This window comes from Propithecus coquereli, unplaced genomic scaffold (assembly GCF_000956105.1).
Source record: "Propithecus coquereli isolate 6110/MARCELLA unplaced genomic scaffold, Pcoq_1.0 Scaffold470, whole genome shotgun sequence".
NCBI lineage: Eukaryota > Metazoa > Chordata > Mammalia > Primates > Indriidae > Propithecus > Propithecus coquereli.
Window position 1 is genome coordinate 576,823 of NW_012150508.1, and position 18,576 is coordinate 595,398.

General features: G+C 51.0%; 1 protein-coding gene across 1 annotated transcript; it reads right to left on the reverse strand.

Annotated features, from left to right (window-relative positions):
* Positions 1–1,208: 1,208 nt before the first annotated feature.
* Positions 1,209–17,834, reverse strand: ACCS (1-aminocyclopropane-1-carboxylate synthase homolog (Arabidopsis)(non-functional)). The gene is made up of 15 exons (XM_012655335.1): positions 17,536–17,834; positions 15,974–16,261; positions 12,398–12,457; positions 10,511–10,581; positions 9,290–9,359; positions 8,768–8,834; positions 7,395–7,492; positions 6,838–6,915; positions 5,991–6,091; positions 5,317–5,406; positions 3,942–3,987; positions 3,690–3,831; positions 1,907–2,049; positions 1,645–1,798; positions 1,209–1,529 (listed from the first exon to the last, which is right to left on the reverse strand). The coding sequence occupies exons 2-15, from the start codon at positions 16,259–16,261 to the stop codon at positions 1,432–1,434; spliced, it is 1,506 nt and encodes a 501-aa protein (XP_012510789.1). The 5' UTR covers positions 17,536–17,834; the 3' UTR covers positions 1,209–1,431.
* Between the last annotated feature and the right edge of the window lie 742 nt (positions 17,835–18,576).

Genomic DNA, 18,576 nt, shown 5'->3' on the forward strand with positions numbered 1-18,576 from the left:
GAGTGACAATGGAGGTTTCTGGAGAGGATGCAGGAGGCTCTCAAATGTGGCCATTTCTTATTCTGACCTCTGTAAAAGCTGAAATCATCCCAGTAAAATAAATCCAGACAACCAGTGTTTCTTGGAAGTGGGAGTAGAAAGGAGTGGTACATAGCCAATGGGATTAAAAAATAATTAAAAATGAGTATGATGACAATAACCAAACTAACCTGACTTTGAGTCCTGGCTCTGATACTTTTTAGCTAAGTGATTATAGGAACATCTTCAATCTTTTTCAGGCTCAGTTTCCTCATTTCAGACACAGCTTGCTAGGATTTTTGAGTCAGAAATAATGTGTGTAAATTACCCACATAGCGTCTGGCACATTGAAGGTACTCAGTAAAAGACAGGCAGGAAGAATGAATGACAGGCAGACAGAAAAAGAAAAAAAATCCTAAACCAAATGACACAGTTTGGAGAATGGAAATGCTGATTTCACTGACATTCTCTTAGGAGAGGACAAAAGGAAGAGTGAGCTTCTCTAAGCAGGAGAGTCAGCACCTGGAAGGGTCCTCAGCACTCAACTTCATGGTCAGATCAGAAAGCTTATTTAGGCTCTGAACCAAAGCACCCTGGAGATGGGGTGGGCAGCCCTTCGTCTGTATACTTAGGGTAGAAAAGCCAGCCTAGGCCAGCTCTGCTCCAGTTCAGCAGCCTCAGTTCAAGGTTCCAGCCCCAAATCTTCCCCCCACGACTATCCCTAGGTCACTCTGCTTTGGAGACATCAGTAAAGGCGGCTCCTTCCCAGGCAGAAGAAGGAGCTTCCCGGAGATTAGAGGCCACTTCAACTCGCACAGAGAAGCTGCTCCTGGCTCCACCATGGAATCCTGTTCACCTGGCTCTTAGCAGAGGCCTGTCCCAGGTTCCTGGTGTGCTGTGAGCCCACCTGTCCTAAGTGTGGGGAGAACAAGAGGAACGAAGAGAATCAGTACCATTCTCCTTGTAGTTTGGAAGTTATCACGTTTTAAAAAATGTTTTCAGCAAACTCTCTTACATTTGCTGTTCCCTTGACTTGTTTCCCTGGCAACAAAGAGGTATGAAGGCGCCATCAAAAAGAAGGTACAGGTTGTTTGTTTTCTCTTTGCGTGCTCAGCGGGGCGGAGGGCGGTGGCTAAGAACAGTCACGACTCCTCCATTCTGTAAATCACTCACAACAGAGGCATCTGGCTTCTCCCAGTTTCGTTTAATAGGGAACAGGGATGGCCCGAGTTGAACCACAGCTTAAAGAGTCTCTGGCTGCCACAGAGAAAGGCAAGAAGCAGTTCTTGTTGAGGGGCAAAGCCATGTTGGGCATCTTCCTGGCAAATGGTGCATCCATAGTCTCCTGGAGCCCTGGAACGCCCCAGGTTGGCAATGGTTGCCAGGCCCTGTGTCCACGAGGCAGCAGCCAGCTCACCTGTGCTGGTCACTTGGCTCCTGGGTCTGACAGGGAGGGGGGTCTTCTGCCACCTGGGCCTCACCCTCGAGCACCTGCCGGACCCTCTGCATCCCTGGGGAAGGGGCAGTGAGGGGCCAGTCAGCACTGATGGCTGGTGGGTAGGGCCAAAGGAGGGAGGGCAGAGTGAAGGACGCAGCTGGGGACTGGGCTGAAAGGAGGCTGCTCACCCAGGCGAAGCCGGTGGGCCTTGTCTGAGAAGACGAAGCGGAACCAGCCGGGCTCCTTGCACTCGAAGGCCTTGCCAAAGGACAGCAGCACCTTGTTGTCCAAAAAGCGACGCCAGAGCAGCATTTCCTCCTCAAAGGTGGCCTCAGGCAGGTACTGGGAGGGTGGAAGGGGTCCGGGATATAGATGAGACCCCCTCCCGCCCTTCCCATGCTGGGGGGAGGCCTGAAACTCCCTCCCAACTGTCACCTCCACCTGCATTACCTTTCTCAAGTCAACCCAGATGAAGAAGCCGGCCCCACCACTCAGGAAGGGGATCCCCAGGGCCCTGAGCTCTTCCGAGACGTAGGTGTGGGCAGCCTTGAGCCGGGCGTGGTTTTCCGGCAGGTACACCTGGTTGATCCAATCTGTTTGGGCAAAAGGGAAGCCAAAAGATAAATCTCCCATCAGCCCTCTACTCGGACCCACCAGTCTAAATGCTGAAAAGAAAAAGGCCACAGGCTGCCAGGACCGTGTGAGTCCCTCCTCTAGCTGCTTGATGGGCAGGGAGGGGGCGTTACATAGGGTGGTAGGAAGGCGCTGGGAATCCATGTTTGGTGTAAAGCACCTTAAATCCAGATACATGGCCCTGATGGCTCCAGATCCCACTCCCTGTTCAGGAGCAAAGTCCCTCGAGATACAGAATTGAACCAAAGGTTTATCCAGTTCTAAAGTGATGCTTAGAGTCACACGGATTTAGGCTCAGATCCCAGCGTGGCCACTGACAAGGGGTGGGACCTCAGGCAATTTCACCTCTTTGATCCTTATTTTTTTTTATCGACTTTTGGTGGTTGCTGTACAGTTCTATGAAATTTAACACATATATAGATCTGCGTCACCACCACCCTAGTTAGGATTCTGAACAGTTCCATCATCCCAAAGGACACCCTCATGCTGTTTATAGGCATGTCGGCCCCTTCCTGGAAACCACTGATCTATTACCCCCATCACTACAGTTTGCCTTTTCCAGAATATCGTAGAAGTGGAATTATACAGTATGTAATCTTTTGAGACTAGCTTCTTTCACTCAGCAGAACTACTCTGAGATTAATCCCTGCTGCCGTGGACTTCACCAGAGTAGTACTCCACCGTGTGGACGTGCCGCAGTTTGCGTACCCACTCCCCTGCGCAAGGATGTTGGGGTTGTTTCCAGTTATGGGTGATTATGAATAAAGCAGTATAAACAATCATGTAGAGGTTTTTGTGTGACCAAGGTGGGGGGGATTGCTGGGTCATTTGGTAAGGGTGTCTTTAACTTTGTAAGAAACAGCGGGATTGTTTTCCAAAGTGGCTGAACCATCCTCCATTCCCACCAACACCGGACGAGAGTTCCAGCTGCTCCTCGTCCTTGTCAACACCTGATGTTGTCACTATTTTTTTTAAAACGTTTAGCTATTATAGTGGGTGTATAGTATCTGGTCTTCATTTTCCTCAACTGTAAAATAACGTGGAAAATACAAGAATTCTTGCTCCTAGGATTCCGGAGAGGCACGAATGAGATGATACAGCAAAAGCAGTTGCAGGGCTCAGTAAACAGTGGCAACTACAGGTAACCTTTGCTATCTACACGCGCCGTCTGAACCTAAGAACAGAACAGATTTGCACAGGGGGAGAGAGAGACACTCCTGTTACGACAATTGTTTCTTAGTCGCTTCTGCTCTGTTTTTTAAGCACTCACAGCTAATAATAATGAGTTCGCATTGATCAAGTGCCTCTTATATGCCAGGCATTGTTCTAATTGAATTACAAATCAACTAACCTTACTATACAGGTACCACCATGATCCCTGTTTTACAGAGGAAGAAACTGAGGCTCACAGAAGTGAAGTAATGTGCCACACAGCCAGGAAATGACCAAGCAGGGTATGGACCCAGTCTGGGCCCAGAGCTGGCGCTCTCAAACTCCACCCTAAATTCTTCTCATGGGAGAAGCATCCATGACCCCTGGCCAGTCCCAGACTGACTCCAAACCTCCCCCCATTTTCAGGTCACCAGGCCCAGGCAGTCACCACGGTCCCGGAGCAGCTGTGTCATCTGATACTGGACCAAGCCGCTGAGGCCATGATAGCGGCAGAGGGAAGCCACAGCAGTGGCCACATCCGGGTTTTCTGTGTACAGCGTGCCAAAGCGGAGCCCAGACATCCCGAAGTCCTGCAGAAAGAAGCACCCTAGGCAGCAGCCAGCCCTCCCTGGAGGCAGCTGGTTCCATCCACCTCTCTGCCCTCCCACCTCCCTGACCCCGAGGCCAGCTGGGAGCTCACCTTGCTGGTCGCCCACATCACATGGGTCCTCTGGGGGTCAGGCAGCCTGCAGAGAACACAGCGTGGGAACAGAGGCAGTGCAGAAGCACAGGAGCTCACACGTTTGGTTGAACAAGTGAGGAGATGGACGGATGAATCAGGTTCTGGTTCTGGGTCAAGCCCTGGTTTCATCTCTTTGAACCACCAATGCCCGTTCATCCTTTAGAGCAGGATTCAGCAAATAACAGTCCCCAGGCCAAACTAGCCTGCCGCCTAGTTTTGTAAATAAAATTTTATTGGGACACAGCTACCTTCACTCATTGACATAGTTTCTACAGCAGGGTTGAGTGAGAGACCACATGGCCTATAGAACTTAAAATATTTACCATCTGGCCCTTTACAGGAAGAATTTGCCAACCTCTGATCAATTCCTCAAAGGGACCTTCCCTAACCACCCCCAGGGACCAGGCCAATCGGGTACCCCAAGCAAATCCTCTCACAGCTCCCCAGACTTGTCCGTTTTAGCATTGATCACAGCCATAATCCAACAGCTAGCTGTGTATTTAGCAGCTAAAATGTTTTTTTCTGGCTACAAATTAAAGTTCTGTATGGGAAGGGCCTGTCTTTCTTGTTCAGTGTTGTAACGCTGGCACCCAGCACAGTACCTGGCACGGGAGAGATGCTCAGTACACACTGTTTCCGTGACTAACCAAGGGTCGTGGACAAGTCTCTATTTTCTCTGTGTCCCACTTTCCTAATCCATAAAATGAATGACAGTGACAATCCATGCTCCGTCTACCTTGCAGAGCTTTGTGAGAACTAGGATGAGAGGACCAATGACAAGGACACTGGGGGGCTGAAGGTTCCGAACACAGCAGGAGCTGTTTGAGTTCCTGAAGATCAGATTTGCAGACCTGATAGATGATCTGGTCCAAGAGATTCCAGAGGTGTTTTGGCCACAAATTCTTCCTTGCACTAAATCTAATTTTTTTAAAGCCCCATATTTAAATATCCAGAAGGGTTTGGCCCATGCAAGTGGCTCCAGAAGTATTTGCTGAAAAAATGAGTGAGTGAGTGAATAAATGAATAAAACTAGAGTTACTCCGGGAACAAAGGAATCAGCAAAGGAGGCCAGTGTCCCGCCCACGTGGCCCTCCATTAAGGAATCTTAAGGCCTCTCCTTGGAGTTCTCAGAAACCACAGAATAATTTGAAAACCACTGATCTAGCCCAACCCTTCCACTGTCTCATCAGGAGATCTGAGGACCGGCGGGGTAAGCTGGATGCAAGAGGCCTTGCCCTGGGCAAGCCCTGCCCTGTGGGCTGAGCCAGAAAGAGGCCAGAGCACCACGGGAGAATGGGGGGCTGGAGGAGTTAGCGTGTTGGGGGAGCCTCACCTTTCCAGGCTTAGGACACTGCGGTACACAACGGACTCCTCAAACACGGACAGCATGTAGACCTCGTCCACAACCACGTGCAGCTTGTGCCTGCAGTGAGGCAGGTGGTGGGAGGAGAGAGCTTGGTCTGCAGAGCAAATGTGGTCCCCAGGGTGGGGGTGGGGAGTGACAGAGCCCCAGAAACCCAGAGGGACCTGGGGCTAGCCCAGGGTTACCAAACTTGTTTTCTCCAGGAAAATCCTTCTTTTGTCTATTTTTTCAAACAAACAGGAGGCCACACATACAAAGCAGATGACAGTGGCACTCCTGAAGCGCTGTAGGGCAGAGGGGGACCCCCCAGGTACCTCCATGGAGGGGCACAGTTAAGTGCAAGGGCTCGAGTCAAAAAGACCTGGATTCAAGTGTGGCTCCACACCCCACGTGATTACTCTGAGGCCGGGTGAACTGGGCAGAATAACAGATACATAAAGTGCTTAGCGTGGGGCCTGGCCCCTCGAGTGTGCAATGAACGACAGCTGTTGTCAGAGAGAGAGAGAGAGAGAGAAAGATGGCATCCCACAAATCCCTGCTTCCCCACCCCACTGCAGGAAGGGGCCAAAGAAGCCCACGGTGGGGTGAAGAGGGCACAAGGGCCCACCCAGACACCCTGTGAGGGGGAGTGCGGGGTACCTCACCTCTTGGCAAATACCAGGTACTCCTGCAGCTCTCCCGGGGAGTAGACATCACCCAGAGGGTTCTGGGGGTTGATCAGGATGAGGCCTTTCACCTTTACACCCTGAAACCATCCATGGAGCAAGAGACCCTCAGCTCTTCCCCAAGGCCACAGCTGACCGTCAAAGGGGCTAATCCCTGGGCGGCTCTCAGGGGAATGTGAGGGGAACATGTTCATGCCTCAACTGGAAGCAAATAAGCAGGACACGGAATTCCACCTGCATCATTGTGCCAACAATGAAAAGAAAACAAACGCAGAGAACATGGCCCAGAGGGAAATGTGCCCAAATGCCAGGAGGTCACCTTTGTTGGTGGAATTATGGGTGGGCCTTTTGCACTTTCAAAATTCCTACAGTGGGCATGGACAGCTTTAATGACCCAGGTAAAGAACATGAAGTAGACAGATTTGTGAAGAGTGGACTGGAAGGAACCACTGGAGTCCCGGTCTCTGCCTGTTTTCAGGAGGCCTCGGATGCCCTCAGACTGGGCAGGGCCACCCCTCAAATCCCTGCGGAGACTTGTTAAACCGCAGACTCCTGCACTCCACACTTAAGACCCGCTGAATCGAAATCAGATGGGGTGGGGAGGGGATATTTTTGGTGAAGGTCTGTACACTGGGGTTTGAGAATCTTTTTCTAAAGGGGAAGTCCTGCCTGCCTTCCAGAGAGATTCCGTGCCACCACCCTACCCGCCTGTCCCCCCCACGGCTGCCAACCCCACTTCCACGTGGAGATCAGCCACAGGAAGAGGGGTCCATGCCCTGCTCAGACCCACCCACCCCCAACCTTGAGTTGGATTTGATCCCCAGACCTTAGAATTAGCTTCCTGCAAGGCCATCTCCAGCTTCTCCACTGTGAGCTGAAAGGGACGTGTGTCTGTCCCCGTGACCTGGAAAAAGACCCACCAAAGCCACCAACCAAATTCAGGGACACCCTCCCCCAAACCTGAACTCTCAGGCCTCTCCTCCCCTATAATTTCCAGCCTCCTTGGAACAGTCACTAGAAAAACAAGGGGTGGGTGTCAGTCCCTCTTACTGCCATCCACCCCACCCCATCACATCAGGGACACCCTCATCACTCTTAGGTTGCTGGGGGAGGCCCCAGGGGCCTGCTGATTGAGGTCTTCTCTGCCCTGCTCCCAGCCACTGCTTCTGGGGCTGGCTCTTGGCTTCTCCATCTACCCTAGGGTCTCAGAGCCTCTGCCAAGCATGACAGCCATGTGGCAACAGAAGGCTCTATTCCCTGTTCCCCACAACCCCAGAGCCCCCACCATAGACTTCCTTCCACGTCCACCTTCGAATTCAGACTCAGGAAACTCTCAGCCTACAGGCAGGCCCAGGTCCCACCTGGGTTGCCAAGAGCTCTTACCTCGCTGTCCAGATAGACATAGGCCAGCCGGACGTTGCCATAGAGATAGACGTGCTGTGTGATGGCTCCGTAGTAAGGAGTAGGGATCAGGAAAGCCTCTGGGGGCCACAGGGGACCAGGGCCTGTCACCCTCTGGCCGGAACACACCAGGCCCCCTGTCCATTGGCCCCACCGCCTCTCTAAGCCTTCAATGTCCTTAGGGAACATCTGGGGCATGCTTGTACTCTCAACTACCAAAATTCTTTTTAAAGCTATAATCCACTGAGATCAGTTCCTTTTCTAATAATTAACAGCTACCATTTACTAAGCACCTACTATGTGCTAGAAACTGTGCTGAACATTTATTTGCATTTTATCTCATTTGCTCCTCACAATCACTCTCCCAAGTAGGTATTTTTCTCATCCTAACTTTGTAGACAGGAAACCGAAGCTTAGAGCATCCCTGTTGTTGATTGTTCTAGAATGGGAAATAAATTGCCTATTATATCCTCACAATGAATCTTCCCTTTATGGTTCCAGTCCTTGTTACCACCTCTCTTTGTGTCGCTTTGGCAAGTTGCTTAACTTTCTGTGCCTTAGTCTCCTTATCTGCAAAATGGGGATGACCATAGGACCTACTTTGTAGGGTGCTGTGAGAATTAAATGGCACACATGTGTAAAGCCTTCAGCCAGTACCTTGCCAATAAATGTTACTGATATTATCATTATTAGTTAAGCCATCATGAATAGGCCTCTGTTCCTCACCATTGATAACCCCTGGCCGTGACCAGTTCTTAATATAACATCGGCTCTTGTACCGGCCCTGCTGGCCGCCTGCTCAACAGCTGTTCCGATTTCCTTCCTTGCTGAGAGAGCACCAGTTTTTTCAGATATGACCCACAACATGACCGGCAGCCTGGAGGGATGAGCCACGTTTGGTTTAAGACAAACCTGTTCTCTTAGTTCCCTTCCCTTCCCTTAGTTCCCTTCCCCAGGGACTGCTTTTGGAATGTGTTTACAGGTCGGTTCTGGTCAGTGATATACCAGGGGCCTCTGCTGGGACTCCTCTGGGGAAGAGCATCCCCACCCCCTCTCCTGATAAACAAGAGACAGGCACAGTCTCGTCCCTTTCTCCCTGCACTAAGACACACTGTCACATGAGGATGCCACAAACACCTTGCAAACATGAAGCAAAGACAACGAGAAAGCCCAGGACCCTGACATCACACTAATCTGCCCTGGAACTGCCAACCCCTGGTGTCTTGTTACACCTGCAGTCTAGTATATTCCATCATGGCCCAAAGCATACTGCTGCGGCCCTGGAGGCTGGCACCTGGGGACGCCATGGGCATGACACTGCTCCCAGTGCAGAGCGGGGCACAGAGCTCACTTACCCCCCACCTCACACAGCACGGTGGCCAGAGCAGAGAAGAGGGAGGCACAGCCATTCAGAACCACCACCTGAGGGTGACACATCCAGGGGACAGAGATGAATCATTCCATGAAGCAGACAGAACAGCACAGAGGGCAAGCCAGGGCCCTCCTCATGCCCTCCAGGGCTCTGTCACAACAAAGCCCAGCGTGCCCTGAAGGCCCCTCCTGACCAACAGCCACGCTCATCCATGTGGACCCTGCTCCAGATCATCTGAGCAAGGCAGAGGGTGCTGGTCACCCAGAGGGTCTTGCCTGAAGGTGTGGCAGCAGTGGGGCCACAGGACAAAGTGGTGCAGAAATGATACACGAAACTCTAAACATCTAGGATTGGGGGCAAGAAGGGAGGAGGTGTTCCTAATTCTACCTGGAAACAAACCAAAACCAAGTAAAAGGCAGATCTCAATCCTACCTTGCCCTTGACCAGCCAAAAGTTGGGAGGGGAGGTGGGAGAGCAGGAGGGAACAGAGGAGGGGGCTACTCACATTCTCTGGTTTGAGGGGTGCCGGGCTCTTGCAGTAGAAAGACAGGAACTTGGCCACTTCCTCTCGGAGGCTGGAGATAAGACAGGCGGGCAGTGCTTTTCAGAGGTTCCTCAACCCACGATGCAGCCCAGAGCTCCTCTGGCGACTCTGCAGGCAGCTGCCATCACTGTTCCCCAGTTTCCCACTAGAGAGGTGAGGTCGCACCTGTCTCCACTCCTTGGCACCCGCCTCCCCCCACCCCACATGCATTGCAGTAGTCCTAGGACACCAAACCCCACCTAGTTGGGAGACCTCAGGGATACCAAAAGTAACACTCTATATGTAGACCTAACTAATCATCATAATAAACATTATTATTATCATAGCTATTATTGCTAATATTTTTTGAGCATTTACCTTACACAAATGTTATTTAGAAAATTTTACTCATTTAATCTTCATAATAATAGTATGATGAGACTACCACTATTATTATCATTATTATTCCCATTGTATAGACAAAGAAACTGAGGACTAAAGGAAGGAAGTCACCTGCTGGCAAGAGGCAGAGTCCACACGGAAGCCCAGTGGTCTGACGCCAGGGCCTACCCTCCTAATTACTATGCTAAAAGAATACAGTACTTTGCAAGCAGTCTTGGGATCAAGTCTTGCTTGGCCACTAACCTCTGAAAATAGTGTCCCCTAGTAAGTGCTCAATGAGCACAAACCATTCATGGCATTATTAATATTTACCACTTGCCATCTTACCATTAGAAAAAGGCCCCAGCAAGCTCCCCCAACCCCAATGCTGGCTCCTCTGAGCTACTGAGACAGCAGGAACGAAGACGCCTCACCCCAAGGCCCTCTCCATGCCTAACGCCCAGGATCACAGAAACCAAGCTAGGGAGCACCTGTGTTGGGGTGGGACCAGCCGGAGGCACCAGTTCCCTGCAGATGCTCCAGGAGACCCCACGATCGCCAGGTCTTCAGGACTAGACCCTAGGCCCATGGCAGGCTTGCTCAACCTGCCGCTATTGACATTTGGGGCCAGATAATTCTTTGTTGTGGGGGCTACACTGTGCACTGTAGGAGCTTTAGTGACATCCCGGCCTCTACCCACTAAATGCCAGTAGCCCCCTCTTCCAGTTATGACACCCCGAAATGTCTCCAGATGCTGCCACACATCCCCGGGGGCCGAACTCGCCCTGTGTTGAGAACCACCGGCCTAGGGCAACTACTTACAACAGGTGTCCCCTCCAGTCAGGGTACTGCAGCAGGGACGGCTCCACCCACTGCATGTCGCGCTGACCCAGCTGGAGACAGAGAGGGAAGAGCAGGGCTGAGAGCGGCACTGCCACCTGCATTCACAGCGCCCAGGCCTGTAAAGCCAAGCTTGTTCTGCTCACCAGAGACACCGACAGGCACAGCGGGGGACAGCTTTCTCAGGCCCGTTTTGGCAGATGAGGAAAACAAGCTTCCAAAAAAGTGAGGTCACTCAGCCTCACTCTGTGAGGTCACAGAGCTAGCAAATGGCAGGTCTGAGACAAACACCCAGAATTTCCGACTCCTAGTCGGGTGTTTTGTACAACACTGCCGCTGAAAAACTGGGGGGTGGCTCTGCAGAGGCAGCAATGAGAACATACTGCTCAGCGTCTCCACGGGGTGGCAGAAGAGGCCCCGGCAGTCACCTCAGGTCACCTCAGTCCCGCCTCCAACTTCTGGAGGGACTCAGGCCACTGTCTTCCTGCAGGCTGAGCTCAACCTCACACTTTGGAAAATGTGGCAGTTTCTAGACCACCCACTCCGTGACCAGGTGCTGGGTTACTAACTCCTTGGGCATCACAGGCACAATGTCAAAAGACAGCCAAGGCAGGGGACTTTGGGCAGTGGGGACAGAAGCAAGAAAAGGAATCAGCCACTTCTGTGTAACTGGGTCCAGCCTTTCCCTCTCTCTCCCTCCCGCAGAGCTGCCCTGTCCAATATGGCAGCCACTGACCACGTGTGGCGACTGAGCACTGGAAACGTGGCCATTGTGAATTGAGAAACACTAGCTTTTGAAACTTGGTATGAAAAAAGTATGAAAAATATACCATTAATAATTTCGTTTATTGATTACATGGTGAAATGGTCATATTTTGAATATATTGGGCTAAACAAAATACATATTAAAATTAACTTTACCAGTTTTTTTTTACCTTTTTAATAGAATATTTATAATTATATATGTGACTCACCTTTTATTTAGTTTTGGCACTGAGCTGCCAGAGGAGGAGGAGTGGGCTTTAGGTTGAACAGGTCTTTCAAATCTACTCCCTGCAGCCCTGTCCCTTGGGGCTTGGATATTTCACCTTTGGAAATATCTTCCTTTGGGTTAAGCCTTGCTGTCTCTACAAACCCAAATTCTGCCACTACAGCCTTGGGAGATTGTACTTATTAGGTGTTGCCAGTGGTTTGTTTGCTAGAGACGGTTCACACCTGCTCAAGAAATCCGATCGTGAAATTTTCAGGAATTTAGCAAGCTGTGTTAAAATCAGCCATTTTTAAAAACTAAATTAATATAAACTTAAAATCAAGTAAATTATCTTAAAAACAAAGGTAATAAGCATTCTTAACACCATTGCTTCCTGATTTGTCACCACATATCACTGTCTACGCTCTTGCGGTCATTTCCATGTGTCTGTTCGGTGGGAAAATGACACAAAGTGCACCAGCGCCTTTATTCCAACTCCGCATGCAGTGATGTCCCTTTGGTAGCTTGACATTGGCCATGGTGTCAATTGACACTATGGAAATTGGCAAAGCTACAAATTAGGGCTTTTGTTGTTGTTGTTCCCCAGAAGAGCCAGTTGCTAAATACTGACCACATAGCACTGTTTCCTCACAGAGCTCAGGGACCTGATATGGCAGGAGGCACCTAGTAAGGTTCAGAGTCTGAAGAGGACCACAGTGGGGGAAGTGACTCACTCAAGGTCACACAGAAAGTTGTCCCCGAGGCAGGCCTGGAACCTGGGTCTCCTGACTCCCAGGCCAGGGCCACTAAGGCAAGCAGGAGGCTCTTGTGGGACAAGCATTCCAGGGAAGACAGCCCCTCAAAGCTGGGGATGCTACCCAGAGTACCCCAGGACTTACCCTCCAGGACAGCAGATCAAAACAGAGTTTGTTCTCGCTGGTGCCCAAGTTAATGATGCCCTGGAGAAGAGAGGTACAGAGACAGGGTGAGCACAGCAGGGGAGTGCCAGTGAAAGGCCCAAGGGGCCTGGGCACCGTGGCTCACACCTGTATTACTAGCACTCTGGGAGGCCAAGATGGGAGGATCACTTGAGGTCAGGAGTTCGAGACCAACCTGAGCAAGAGTGAGACCCCATCTCTACTAAAAATAGAAAAACTTAGCCGGGTGTGGTGGTGCATGCCTATAACTCTAGCTACTTGGAAGGCTGAGGCAGGAGGATCACTTGAGCCCAGGAATTGGAGGTTGCAGTGAGCTATGATGATGCCACTGCACTCTAGCTCCGGCAACAGAGTGAGTCTCAAAAAAAAAAAAAAAATTAAAAAAAAGGCCCAAGGAGCCCACAGAGGCTGCAAAGCAAAGTGGGAGCTCCCTGCAATCCTGCCCTTCCAACCCCCTCCCTGCCTCTGCTCAAGCTGTGCCCCTCCACTCGGCTCGCACTTCTAAAGCTCTGTCCAAATGCCGTCTCCACCAGGAAGCCTCCCCAAAGCCCACCTGGAAGGATCTTTTCTTCTGGATCCTACAGGTCTTGATCTGTCCCCTCTAGAGCACTGGTCAGATTCTGCCCCAGGTCATGGCACTGATGTATATGCTGTGTCTCCCTACGAGGGTAAGCTCCCTGGAGGCCAGATGCATGCCAAAGACACCACTGTATCTCTCAAAGGGCTTAGCGGAACTCAACACATGTTTACAGGATGAAAGAACGTTCGCAGTAAATTGGCACTCTGGCAGGAACAGGAACAGGGTGGGTGTAGATAAAGAAGAGGCCTCTGCGTCGGTGTAAACACTCCCCAGGAGACCCGTGCAACATCACACACCACCCTAGATCCTCCGCCAGCAGGAGAGGGAGGCTGGAAGGCACGGCCCAAGCTCTCCCTTACGGAGTCCCCAGAGAGACTGGTGCAGGCCCCCCGCACAGCTACCTCCTGACCCCTGAGCTAATGCAGGGAAGTGAAGCAAGGAGGGAAGATGAAAAAGTAGAATTTGAATGAGCTCAGATTATGACAAGATAAAAGGCGGTGCTGCTTCCTCCTCTGGGAGGCAAACTGAGAGGCTCCTCCACCCACAGCCAATCCATCCGCACACCCTGGCAGCTCTGCCTTCAAAATGCATGCACGGTCCAACCACGTTCACCCTCCATTGCTGAGCCCCAGTACAGGCCACCGTAATTCTTATCCATGTCATTGCAATAGCCTCCCTACTTCTTCTCTCACATACTTCCCTATCTCTACACAGCAGTCCGAGTCTCCTTTCAAAAACCGAAATCGGATCAAATTCCTCCTGCTTTGACTGCCTACCATCCCACTTTGTCCGAAATCAGAAGGCTTACCCTGCTTTGTGGCATCCCATGGGACCTATTACCACTGCCACCCCATTATCTTTTTTTTGGGAAAATCCCATATTTGCTTTATTTTTTAATAGAATTTATTTCTTGGAGCAGTTTTAGGTTCACAGCAAAACTAAATAGAAAGGACAGAGTTCCCGTACACCATCTGCCCCCACATATACTTTCCTACATACTCTAGTCCCCACTGTCTTAGTCCGTTTTGTGCTGCTGTAACAGAGTACCATAGACTGAGTAATTGATAAATGATAGAAATGTATTTCTCTTAGTTCTGGAGGCTAGGAATCCAAGAACAAGGGACTGGCAACTGGTGAGGGCCTTCTCATTACCTTTCCAATCTCATTGTCTGCCCGCCTAGCTTTACTCCAGCCCCAGTGGCCCCTTTGCTGCACCTTGAACTCACCAAGCACAGGTCCACCCCAGGGCCTTTGCACTGCCTATTCCCTATATCTGGAATGCTCTTCCCCCAGATACCTGCATGGCTTGCTTCCTGGGGCAGGCAGCCTCTAAGATCCCTACCTCCTAATATGCAAACCCCTTGATCGTGGGCTGGATTAAGTGACTTGTTGCTAATGAAGAGAACACACACAGGTGATGTTCCTTCCGAGGTGAGGTTATAAAGAGTCTGTGGCTTCCATCATGATCTCTCATTCTCTCTTGGATCACTTGCCCTGGGGAAGCCAGCTGCCATGTCATGAGGCAGTCCCGTGGAGAAGCCCACGTTGGAGAGAGACTGAGGCCTGCCGATCACCACGTGAGTGAGTTTGGAAATAGAAAACTCAAGCTTTCGGATGAGACTGCAGCCCCAGCTTCACGGCAACTTCACAGAAGATCTGGAGCCTGAGGCACCCACCAGGATTCCTGAGCCCCAGAAACTGTGAAATGTTTGCCGTTTTAAGCTGCAGAGATTTGAGGTAATTTGTTTCACAGTAATAGATAACTAATATAATCCCTCATTTTTTCCAGGTCTCTGCTCAAATGTCACCCTATTAAAGTACCCTTCTATGACCTCCTATTAAATAGCACTACCCCCAGCCCACCATCATTCACTGTTCTCTTTACCCTGATTTAGTTTTCTCTGCAGTACGTATCACCATATACTATATATTTTTTTCTCTGTTTACTATCTGTCTCTTCATCTAGAATATAAACTCTGTGAGGATAGGAACTTTGTTTTTTTCACTGCTCTAACTTCAGCATCTAGAACAGTGCCTGGCACCTGGTAAACACTCACCAAGTAAAGATTATTAAAGGGTTATTTGTGACAGCTCTCTGACTTCTGAAGGTATTACTAGGAATAACTTTTAATAATTGGGATGTATTATATTAATAATAATAGCAGGTACCATTTATGGAGTGTACTAGGTAGCAAGCACTATGCTAGTAACTTCATACACCTGCTCTCATTTAATATTTACTGTTCTACAGGGCAGGTATTATTATCCCATTTTAGAGATAAACTGAGATTCAAAGAGGCTAAGCAACTAGCTCAACGATACAAAACCTATACGTGAAACAGTTGGGACCTGAACCCTAGTTCTGCCCCAGCTCCCAAGTTGGATAGTTGACAGGTTGTGGGACAGAATCTATAGAATAGCATTCTATGGGCTGGTCGAGGTGGCTCATACACCTGCAATCCTACTACTTTGGGAGGCCGAGGATGGAGGATTGTTTGAGCCCAGGAGTTCAAGACCAGCCTGAGCAACGCAACGAGACTCCATCTCTACAAAAAATTTTAAAAATTAGCCAGGCGTGGTGGTACACAGCTGTGTCCCAGCTACTCAGGAGGCTGAGGCAGGAGGATTGCTTAAGCCCAGGAGTTTGAGTTTGCAGTGTGCTATGATGACACCACTACACTCCAGCCTGGGCAGCAGAGTGAAACCCTGTCTCAAAAAAAAAAAAAAAAAGCATTCTATGTTCTCGAATTCCACCCTCACAAATCAGGGTCCCCTTATTATAATGGGCCATTTTCTGATCCAGGCAATAAATGGGGGACTCTCTGAGCTACATCAGAAGCCCTCTTGGAGGTCAGAGGACCGTAACTCCAACTTGGCAAGAGCAAGCTGGAGGGAAGGTAGGGTACCCCACCCTGCAATCTCCTCTTGGGTCCCAGTGGGAGGAGAGCTTCACTCACACTGGGGTTCTTGTCCTCATCATACTCATCCATGTGGTAGGTCCTGTAGCCCTCCTCAGCTGAGTCCCAGAACCATTTAATCATTCTTCCTCTAGAGGACAGACAGGAGCTGTCAGATGAGAACATGACAGGATCACCCAGTCCACAGAGTTCTGGCAGCTTCTGGTCTGGTTTTCTGGAGCATTCTCCTTCCAGACAATCCCCATAGCTACTGCCCAGGTCCTGTGTGGAGGCTGGGCCTGCAGAGGTGGTAGGTGCCCCAGATTCTTCCTGAGGAAGTGTGAACATCTGCAAAAAGACAGAAGCACTCAGTGCACAGTCCTTCTCAAGGCCCTCCCTAGCACCAAGCATCAAAAATGGAGTCCTGCGGGTCCCCTTTCTCTTATCTGTCCCTTCCTTTAAGTTCATGCAACCATCACTTCCTGTGTCCCTTCCTAGTGGTAACCCTGTGTGCAATCACTTCAATAAGTGAAATCTGATGAGGACCTAGTATGTGCCAGGGGCTGTACTTGCTACATTGATTTGACTTCCATATTGCTGCTTTAGCTTGTTACACTTCTGCCAAAGCTTTCCATTCTACAGCCTAGGAGGTCACCAACGTTCTTTTTTCCACCCTTGCTGACCTCAATTACAAAAAGCCAGGTTAAAATGTCGTAAGTTAAAACAGATCACTGCTAAGGAAGGAGTCCTGGGGGGTCTTGTGGCATAGAGGGTAGGATGAGATTGTTCAGTGGTCTAGAACGGATGGCGGGTGAGAACTGGGCGGAGGGAGGAGTGAGGGTTTCCACAAGTGCAGGTAACCCGGGGCGCATCTTCACTCTGGACCTAGGGAGGAGTGGGCGCCACGAGAGAGGTCTCAACCTGCCAACGTCAGCTCCTTCACCTCTCTAAGCCGTGTATACCCTCATCCGTACAGTGGGTATAACTGTAACCGCCTCACAGGGTACCAGCGAGGATGTAAACATAGCAGATAATGAAAATAAAGTACTTAGAACAAATCCTGGCTCATGGCTAATGTTCAATATGAGTCATGTCATAACTCCTCACCAATTTTCCCAGTCCCGACACACAAGCTCCGACACACCGAATGATGGGTGGTGATCAGTGGACAGTCCAGAAACCCGGGGGGGGGGGGCGATTAAATTTTGCTCCCTGAAGTCTTCTCAGGGGTCCTCCCTCGAATAGCTGGGCTCTCCCAACAGCCCAGGTGTGAGGAAGGGCAGCACAGCGGACGGAGCCCAGGATGGGCCAAAGCCTGGGACCCGGGGGCGGTAGGGTTCCAGGCTCCGCGTGTCCAGCGGGGCGGTGGCAAGTCCGCAGCCAGACACCCGAGCCCCGACCAGGCCTCGGAATCCCGCAGCCGGCGGCTGTCGCGCATTACAAACCGAAAGGGCCCTCTGCGGGGCGGAGGACGCCTCTCGAGAGAGGGCTCCAGGGTTCCAGGCGGAGGAAGCATGACCAGCGCCAAGGGCTTCGACGCGGAAGCGCAGAAGCTTTTGCAAAGTGCACAGAGGGAACCCGGACGGCTTCTCTTTCTGCAAAGTGGGGGGGGTCACACCTACTTGGCGGAGCTGGGGGATGCAGACGCTGGCGCTCGGCAAACGCGCGGTATGTGTCCGTTTCCTGTGCCCGGAAACGCCCTCTGGCGCTTTAGAAGCCAGTGAGGACAGCGGTGGCCCCGCGTCCCAGCTCGCCCGGGCTCAGGGACCTAGGGGCGTCCGGGCCGGGCTTCTGGGACTGCTCGGGACGCAGCTCGCCACCTCGCCACCCAAGCCGGAGGACGCCCCCGTGGGGCCTGCGCCTTACGGGGCGCACACGTGGCAGCACCGCGGGACAGGGAAGGGTGACCGGAGAGGGGACGGGGCCGAGGGGCGGAGACCGGCGCGAGGAAGGGGCGGAGCGCCCGCTGCCGCCTCGGCTCTTGGTGGCCTGAGAGCGCGGGCCGCCTGGGGCTGGGTCAACCCCAGCTGGCACGTGGGGGCGCCTCCCGGCCTTAGTGCCCCGGGTTTTCAGGGCGGTTGGAGCCATAGGCATTTCTTGGCAGATGGTGCTTGGCTGCGATTTACGGAAAAGATTTGCCAAATTAGGGTGAGAGCATCCTTAGGTCTTGCACCACAGCTTGTGGTTTGTAGGGGATTTTCTTCAACCCTTGTAAGTTCTTTGCTGGAAGGGACTCCTACTACAAAGGACAAATTAATGAGAGAAAAACAAGTTTATTGTCACGTACATTTCACATATACCTGAGAGACACCGTGGTATGGGAGGGATTGAGTCCTTCTCAAAGAGTTGACTTTGAATTCTAGCTTATATAGCATCTTCAACAAAGAACAGTAAATTTTTAAAATGACAAGACAAAAGAATAGGACTTTGAGTCTCTACAGGTGGCAACTTGTGGGAAGGCAGATAAATGGGAGACAAAAGCCAGTTTGTTCCTGTCCCTTCCTCCGGTACCATCTCCAGGCCATAAGGGTCTAAAGTTGCCTTCAGTGGTTAACGTTTGTTCTCCCTGGTAGAGAGGGGGGCAGGATACCTTTGTGTTTGTAGATCTATGATCCTACTTTTAGGCAAATAGGGCCAGGGCAGAGAGCTTTCCTGAATCTGCT